General features: G+C 35.7%; 1 protein-coding gene across 1 annotated transcript; it reads left to right on the top strand.

Annotated features, from left to right (window-relative positions):
* The first annotated feature begins 6,761 nt into the window (after nt 1-6,761).
* Nucleotides 6,762-7,388, top strand: LOC142541820 (uncharacterized). The gene has a single exon (XM_075648278.1). The coding sequence runs from the start codon at nt 6,762-6,764 to the stop codon at nt 7,386-7,388; it is 627 nt and encodes a 208-aa protein (XP_075504393.1).
* The last annotated feature ends 2,502 nt before the right edge of the window (nt 7,389-9,890 follow it).

Raw genomic sequence — 9,890 nt, 5'->3', positions numbered from 1 at the left:
CAATCATCTTATATAAACAAAAAAAAAAGTTATGTACCCACCACCTGATATATCATCATATCAAATCGAACTACCTTGAAAACCTGCTACATGGCAAAAAGTCAATCTCCAATAGTCAAAATAGCACAAAGACCAATCAATCAGCCATAACAGTCGAAGAATACTGAGCCATTTCAGGGGATTTCATTTCTTAAATCTATTTTGGTGTTTAGGGAAAACAAATCTTCTTAAAATCCCCGAGACATGACAGATTCTATTTCTGCTTTTTATAGGCATGTGACAACAAATATGCATTGTATTTATATTAAAAAAAATTATAGATATATTTACAATATATGTAAAATCTTGTGACAATGTAAACATCAAACATTGTATTTCTCACAAATAAATTTAAATAAAAAATAAATTGATTATATATATTTAATTGTAGAGTACATAGTTAAATTAATTGAAGCATTTTCTTGTCTCTGGAAAACATGTTAGAATATTTTAGGCTTAATTAATATAAATTAAGCAAAGGTAAGACGAAGAAAAACGCCAACGTATAAAATGGAAACAAATCTGTAACTAAAAGCTTCATAAAAATTTTTCAGTTAACAAGGAAGGCGTTGAGACACCTAAAAGGGGCGCCCCAGCACACCATGTGCAGTCTCGAAAATTCCAGGCCGCAAGCAAGACTACTTGGTGGATAATCCAAGTGAATGGTGAATAGATACCGGAGTTATTCGCCACATTTGTGTCGAAAATGAGATGTTATTTTTCTACTTTCCCACTAGTGGATGGTAAATTCTAAAACTTCCAATATCATAGGATTTGGAAAGGTGGTGCTAAAAATGACTTCTGGCAAAGAAATAAATCTTGAGGATGTGTTGTATGTCCCAAACATCCGTACGAATTTATTATACAACTCTTTGTTGAGTAAGGATGGATTTAGACTATTGTTTAAATCAGACAAATTCATATTGAAAAAAATTGTATATTTTTAGGCACAAGGTACCAAGATAATGAACTCTTTATAATAAATTTAATGAATGTTATCTGCCAAAAGGAGAAGAATAAAGTTATTGATTTTACTTACTTGATTTAATGTTCTAATTTGTGACATAAAAAACTAAGAGATGTTAACTTAAACACTTTCCAAAGACTTGTGAATTTAAATATAATACATACTTTTAAAATAAATTAACAAGATAAGTGTGAGACTTGTGTTGAAGCAAAGATGGACAAAGCACCGTTCTATTCAGTAACAAGAATAACTTCACCACTTGAGTTAATTCATAGTCATACGTGTGATTTAAAACTTGTGCAAACTCAAGTGGAAAAAAATACTCCATAATATTCATTGATGATTATACAAAGTTCTGTTACGTCTGTTTAATGAAAAACAAAGATGAAGCTTTAGAAGCCTTCGAAAAATATAAGAATGAAGTCGAAAATCAACAAAGCTCAAAGGTCAAAATGATTCGAAGTGATTGAGTTGGAGAGTATGTTGCTCCATTTCATAATTTTGCTTAGATTCTGGCACAATTCATCAAACTAAGGCCACGTACTCACCTCAATCCAATGGAGTTGCCGAACGCAAAAATCGTACTCTCAAGGAGATGATGAATGTGTTGTTAACAAAATCTGACTTAGCCCAAAACATGTGGGGGGAGCAACATTTCTGCAAACCACATTCTTAATAAGGTACCACACAAAGGAAAATATGAAACTTCATATGAACTATGAAAAGTTCGTAAAGCATCTTAAAAATACATCTAAGTGTGGGGTGTTTGACTAAAATGGAAGTCCATAAGCGAAACTAAATTAAATTTGACCTAAAACAATTAATTGCATTTTCATTGAACGTGGTGCATATCATTTTTTGGTGTCCAAGTCAGCAACATTGATAATAGAATCAAGAAATGTTATATTTTTTGAAAATATATTTCCTTTTAAAAAAAGGAAAGAAATAGGTCCAAAAAATAACATATGAATCTACAATTGGTTTCTCTCAAAATTAAGAAGAATCAAGACATTGTAAAAGGGCAAAAGTGGAGAAGTTCTTTGATCCTGATTTTCTAACATACATGTTACATAATGAACTAAGAACTATTCGAGAAAATCTATGTAGTCCAGAAGCTCTTCTTTTACAGAATCTATCAACAATGAAATATATCCATTATGTATAATAATATTTGTGAGTTGGTTAATCTCTCTCCGGAATGAAAACTTTTAGGATGCAAGTGGATTTTTAAGAGAAAATATAAAGAAAATGAATCTATAGATAAATACAAGAACGATTGTTAGCTAAATGATTCAAATGAAATGAAGGATATGATTTCTTTTATACATATTCTCTAGTTACTAGGATTACATTCATTGGTGTTCCAATAGCTATTGTTACATAGCTTAACATTTAGATTCACCAAATGGATGTAAAAACAGTTTTCTTGAATGGAGAGTTAGAAGAATAAGTATGCACGGAACAACTCTAGGGGTTTGTTGCACACAGACAAGAGAATAATGTGTGTAAACTTGTCAAGTTATTGTACATACTCAAACAAACACCTAAGTAATGACATAAAAATTTGACAGTACAATCTTACCACATGGATTCAAAATCAACGAATGTGACAAGTATTTCCACATCAAAGGTACAACTAATTTTATGTAATTATTTGTCTTTATGTAGATGATATGTTAATTATGGAAATAATCATGAGTTAATCATAAATATTAAGAAAATGTTGAAACACCGTTTTGAATGAACGGTACGGGGTTATGTGACGTAATATAGAGATTAAAATATTTAGAATTTTTGATGGAATTGTCATATCACAAACACAGTATATCAAAAAAATTATTAAAAGATTTAATGTCTTTAATATTCCTTTGACTAGTACACCTATAGACTTAGGCATAAACTTGGCCAAAAATCGAGGAGTACATGTTTCTCAACTAAAATATGCAAGAATGATTGGTAGTGTAATAAACTAGACAAATTGTCCTCGTCCAGATATTGCATATTCCGTAAGTAAGCTAAGTAGGTTCACAAGTAATCCTATCAAGGATCATTGAAAAGCTTTAACAAGAGTACTTATATACTTAAAATACACCTTGACTTATGCTACAAAATATCCAGTTGTATTAAAAGTATAATGTGATGCAAATTGGATATCTGACACGGAAGATTCCAAGTCCACTAGCGGATATATATTCACAAATGTGGAAGAGCGATGTCGTAGATATCTTCTAAGAAAATGTGTATAGCTCGATTCACTATGTAATCTGAGTTTATTGTTTTGGATCAAGGTGGAGAAGAAGCCGAATAGGTAAGGAATTTCTTAGAAGATAGTCCTTGCTGGAATAAGCCAGTGCCTTTTTTTATGATTCATTGAGTATTTTTACTCGTCGGGTCATATTTTTAACCGGTACGCAAATTTTATCGATTTGGGAAACATTTTGAGGGCTCGGGCAATGTTTTATAAAACGTATCAAAACGAAATATTTTTCGGGAGTGTTATTGGGCTTGATGGGTTTATTTTTAAGCTTAATGGGCTCAAAACCCTTTTTATCCTTTAATTTTCATACTAGGGCCCATTAGTGCTTAATTAATCATTTTAAAAGCCCCATTAAGCCACCATAAACCTATTCCTCCACTTAGCAGCCCCCACCCCACCTTTCAGCAGCTTCTCTCACATGTTCTTCAGCAAAAAACTCCAGCAAGTTTCGGCCATTGATTGTTCTTCAAGAAAACTTCTCCCCGCCTCTTCGTTTCACGTCACACGCGCATATCTTCAAGCTTTTGATCATATAAATGCTAAGGCAACCTGTGTATCTCTTTTTCTCATAATTTACACCAATTATATGTTGATATATATATACTTGCTTGAGGAATCCCTTAATCTATCACGTGGTTTCATTTGTACAAAATTTTGACATGAAAAGTGCTTCCTTTTGTACAAACTCACGTTTTCTTATTTTTGGTGTGTAAGGGGCTGCCGAGTTTTGTTGTCAAGGGTCTGTTCACGTTGAAAATATTGGTGTCATAGGGCTAGAGTATGATGAGGGTCGAGATTATGCATAGGCCGAAGGGTTCAACTTGTTTGCTTGAATCGTGTATGGCTAGATCGGAAGAGTTGGGTGCACGACTGTGCAAGGTCGTCCCTAGCCTCGTACCAGACCCTGGTGGGTCTGAGCCATGCCTTAGGGTGGCTCGAACATTGCTGGAGTTAGTGGAGAAGTCGATAGAGGATGAGTGAGTCAAGGTGGTCTCTAGTTGAGGTTCTTTTGGTGACTCTCGGTTGTCGGCATGTTGCAGCATGCATGGGGCTGTAAGCTTGGGTTAGGTCGGTCTAAGAGGGTTCTAAAGTGGGCTAGGAAGGGTCGGTCCAAGGCTGGTCCGAGCCAGTAGGACCTAGGGTCGAGAATTTGCAAGCTTAGGGTACTAGGGTTTGAAAATGTATTGTGCAGAAAATTCCAGCAACTTTTGGGGCTTGTTTCGTGGGTCATAAGTGGTCTAGAAAGGGTGGTTTAGAGGCTGGTCATGTAGGTTTAAGTCACGGTTTAAGTTGAGAAAAAAATTGGTTAAGTTTCGGTTCGATTCGAGTTAAAACCGGGACCATGGTCCAAGTTTTAAAACGAATCGGTTAAGTTTTGAAACGGGCTCGGGTTTACGTCTAAGAAATGCTTATAAATACGTTTCGGGATGTTTTAAGGATTTGATATGCTTCGGGTCGAAAATTAGAGGTCCAGGGGTAAAACGGTCATTTTGGGTTTCCAGGGGCAAAATGGTCATTTTGCACCCGGGATAAGATTTTAGTCCTGGCAGCACCCTGAGCACCTATTTATCATGCTTTTAAATGTTTATGCTTCATGCATATGATTTCTATGAAATTATGAAAAAAGACGTTGCACGCTTGATTTTAATAAAAATGTACTATATGCATGATTTTGATAAGTGATAAAAATGATGATGTTTTTGAAGGATGAGAGTTGGTTGTGACTGACAATATATGTATACGATGATATGATTGGAGATATCGTGAGGGAAAAGGCCTCAGTGGGAGCCCGTTTACTGGAGAAGGCCCCAGAGGAAGCCCGACGATCGTATTTCCATTTGACATGATATGGTGATATGATAGGCTAAGGCTCAGTTGACGGGTGTCGTTGATGTCTCCGCCGCCCTGTACCGTGGTTATACATCGATGGATCCATCGAATAAAGCTGATACGAAAGTCACAACTAATGAACTGAATTCAATTAAAGTAAATGTATAAGGATATGATGATACGATGAGCTGTTTTGACTGGTTATGATTCAATGGCACGTTTACATTTACGCTTTTTAAGTTCATGAAAGGTATGTTGATTATAGTATATTTTTCACTGTTGTGTGCTATGTATATGTATTTGTTATTCCGGTACAAGTGTGCTGAGTCTTTACACTCAATAAGTGTGAATGGTGCAGGTGAGCATGTCGATTAGGGGACTGGAGGTGCCGAATTCTGAGTAGGCAGGGCTGGACGTGCGCGCACGACCCGATGACCGCATTTCTTCCGCGCATTATGCTTTTATGATATTAGTCAGGATACGAGCATTTTATACATTGGTTTTGACATGTTGACGATTACTATGATTTTACTCGATTATGTTCACGCCTATTCTATTAGATGAGTTTGACCATTTTAAACTGCAATATTTAAATTTGTCAAATATTTACGATTATTTTTACATAGTATATTTTTCAGTATGATTGCATGCATGTAAAATATTTAGATGTTTATTTTTGAGAATGTGAGCTTTTTTAAAAAAAAAATTAGCAGTATTTAAAATTAGTAGACGTTTCAAGCTAATAAGAACTATCTAAGTGAGTTTGATATATTTTCCTTTTTTATCTTTAATATTTTGCCTTTCTAGACATGAGGATAATCTCGAAATTGATGATATGATCTCTTATAAATTCAATATGTGATATAAGACTATATTTTGATATGACTCGTAATATCTTTAAGATATGATATCATAATATCTTTAAGATATGATATCACAATATCTTTAAGATATTATCCTTGTTTTAAAAAGAGTTTGTTTCCTAATGAAATTGGTTTTTCTATGTTAAATAGGACTCAAAGGAGAAGAAATGAAAGTGTGAGAGAGGGACGATATAGAGCATAAAACTTTCGGAGAGACAGAGATGCATTTGTACGAAGAAAATGTTTTCTGATTGAAGCCATCTCGTGATTGATAACTTGTTGCTGTGAAGTGCTGCCAACATCCGAAGACAACACCTAATCACCGTGTTGATTAGTGTGTGGAGTTTTGAAGATTTTTTTCACTTCTCAGTTGATGCATCCTATGTATTTTGGTTATACGGTTTGTTAGAAGTTTAGGATGCAATTTGTTACTCGCCTTAATAAGGGAGTTGTTTTATTCTTTCACTAGTATTGGTTTTTGTAAACTTACAAGTTTTTCTAGTGAATTATTTTGCCCTGAGACACCGAACAAGTATTTTATACTTGTGCATAATTTACATCTCGTATCTCGTATTATTATCATTATTCCAGCTACGTGTAGGTGTGTTAAAATCATAATTTCCGCTGCATGTTGTCGTGGGTGTTACAACACCTACGCACAACACCTACATTCTGATACACACAACACTCACTCTCAACTCACACATACACTGTGGAAACAGAACTTTCAATTGGTATCAGAGCTTCCACTTAACGCTACTAAGTGAGATCCTGTTTTGTTTTGTTTTCAGAGTGAAAAGGAATTATGGAAGGATCAACAAATACTGTTTTTAGGCCTCCCGTGTTGGATGGATCAAACTATGCATTGTGGAAAGTAAAGATCAGGGTTTTTATTAAATCCATTGAAGAAAGAGCTTGGCAACGTGTACTTGATGGTTGGAGTCCACCAAAACTCGAGGATGCTGATGGAGACACACGGCTCAAACCTGAAAGTACATGGACTGTCGATGAAGTGCAAACTTCAAACTTTAATTCCAAGGCTCTCAATGCTATATTTTCATCTGTTGACACAAGGATGTTTAATTTAATCACCACTTGTGTATGCGCCAAAGATGCTTGGGAGATACTCCAGAAGCACTGTGAAGGATCCGCAAGTGTGCGTAAAACTAGGCTAAGGATGGTGACATCAAAGTTCGAAAGTTTGAGAATGGAGGACAAGGAGTCTATTCTTGAGTATGATAGCCGGTTGAGACAACTTTCTAATGAAGCTCACAGTCTTGGAGATCCCATGTCCAATGAAAGATTGGTGAACAAAGTTTTAAGATCTCTACCTGAGAAATTTAATGTCAAAGTTTGTGCAATTGAAGAATCTAAAGACACTTCAACAATCAACCTGGATGAATTAATGAGTTCCTCAGAACTTTTGAGATGAATCTTGATTTACAAAAGAAGGATAAAGGGAAGACAATAGCCCTTGAAGTTTCAACTGACACTTATGATGAAATCCTTCAAATATCTAAAGAAGTGAATGAATCTGATTTAGGTGAAGATTCTATCTCTCTAATTACTAAAAAATTCGGTGATTACTTGAAGAAAATGAGAGAGAAGAAGAAAATTGGACAAAAATCTGTGTTGCCCAATATCACCACTTCTGCAAAAGCTCAAAAGTTTACTCCTATGAAAGGACAATTTCGACCAAAAATTGAATTGCAAATCCAATCAAATGTCAGAAATTTGGACTCAGTACAATGCAGAGAGTGTTCTGGATTTGGACACTATGCCAATGAGTGTGCCAATCGACTTCGAAGAAACAAAGGCATGGTTGTCACTTTGAGTGATGAAGAGTCTGATGATGATCAAGGATCAAGTGAATCTGAAAATCACACATCGTTATCTTCTGTGATCAAGGAAAAACGCTCAATGCAAATCAATCCTTTGGGTGTTGCCACAGGTGTTGCAATACCTGGCCGCAACACCTCTTCGAATTCAGTATGTCTTAAATCTACAACCCTTGCGGAGGCAAGTCAGTCTGAAACTCAAGAGGTAGATGATGATGAAGTCACTCTAGAAAGTGTGCAGACGATGTACGAAGAATTATATGAAGACTGGATCAAAAGAACTAAAGGAAATGCAATTCTCTCCAAAGAGAATGCTGAGTTAAAGTCACAAATTTCACGACTTGAAGTAATCTTAAGTAAGAAAGATTTGGAATTATGCAAAGTCAAAGAGGAACTTGGAGAAGCAACTCAGATTCTTGCCAAGATGAATTCAAGTTCATCCAAACTTGATTCACTTTTGATGATTGGACAGAATGACAAGGCTGGACTTGGTTATCCGAACAGTCTGTTCGAAATTGGAGAATCTTCCAATAATGAGAGAAAACCAACTGTTTTTGTCAAAGGAAGTGTTGAAACCTCAAATGCTACACAAACTGAAAAAGGTGCTCCATCTAAAAGGCAAATATCTACCAAGAAGTCCAAATCCAGAAAACGCCACTTTATCTGCCACTATTGTTTTAGACCTAGTCATATCAAACCCTACTGATTTAAACTGAGAGATGATTACAAGAGATGTGAATCAGAACAGGTGTTGCCACAGGTGTTGTATAACACCCGACGCAACACTGCCAACAGAAAACCGACGGTAAAAAGGGTTTGGGTACCAAAGGCTAAGATTCAATGTTCCGTTATTTATACTTCATTAAAGACTAACATTGCAGGAATATGATACTTTGACAGTGGCTGTTCGCGCCACATGACAGGTTCTAAAGACCATTTGATTGACTATATTGAACTGAGGAGTGGTCATGTGACATATGGTGGTGGTGCTAAAGGAAGAATTGCTGGCAAAGGAACCTTGAATGTTGATGGACTGCCTAATCTACACAATGTGCTTTATGTCGAAGGGCTTAACTCAAACTTAATAAGCATAAGTCAACTTTGTGATGATGGTTTGCATGTTAAGTTTGATAAAGACAATTGTGAAGTGTTTGATAATTCTAATACTCGTATTTTGACAGGTACAAGGTCTGCTGATAATTGCTATCAACTTGGAGAAGACTTAGTATGCAATCATTCAAAAGTAAGTGAACTAAACTTGTGGCATCAAAAATTGGGTCATGCAAACTTCAAGACATTAAAGAACCTTGGTAAGTACGATGCTGTGAGAGGTATGCCTAATTTATCCTCTGAAATTCCGTATGTTTGTGGTGCATGTCAAAAGGGAAAGCAAACACGTGTTCCCCATCAAGTGTTGCAACACTTTGGGACAACACGGTGTCTTGAACTCTTGCACATGGATCTTATGGGTCCAATGGAAGTGGAAAGTCTTGGAGGTAAGAAGTATTCATGCGTTTGTGTGGATGATTTCTCTAGCTTTACTTGGGTAAGATTTCTTAGAGAAAAATCCGATACATTTGATGTTTTCAAAAAATTACATGCTAAGATTACTAATCTACATAATCTGAGGGTTGGTAAGATAAGGACTGACCATGGTAAAAAATTTGAAAACTCACACTTTATATCATTCTGTGAAAAGAGAGGGATAACTCATGAATTTTCGGCCCCTAAGACTCCTCAACAAAATGGAATAGCCGAAAGGAAGAATAGGACACTGCAAGAAATTGCTAGGGTCATGTTGAGTTCAAAGAATATTTCAAAACGATTTTGGGCCGAGGCCTTAAACACAGCATGTCATATTTCAAACCGTGTGTACTTAAGGAGTGGTTCTACTATGACATCCTATGAAATCATCATGGGAAAGAGGCCAAACCTGAAGTACTTTCATGTTTTTGGGTGTGTATGTTATGTTTTGAATGACCGAGACCATCTTGCAAAGTTTGACTCTAAAAGTGACAAATGTCTATTCGTTGGTTATTCATCTAATAGTCGTGCCTATCGCGTGTATAATCTGAGAACAAGAACGACTATGGAGT

Source organism: Primulina tabacum, chromosome 4 (assembly GCF_025594145.1).
Source record: "Primulina tabacum isolate GXHZ01 chromosome 4, ASM2559414v2, whole genome shotgun sequence".
NCBI classification, from domain to species: domain Eukaryota; kingdom Viridiplantae; phylum Streptophyta; class Magnoliopsida; order Lamiales; family Gesneriaceae; genus Primulina; species Primulina tabacum.
The sequence above is the reverse complement of the archived record's forward strand: the minus strand, read 5'-3'. Positions and strand labels throughout refer to the sequence as shown.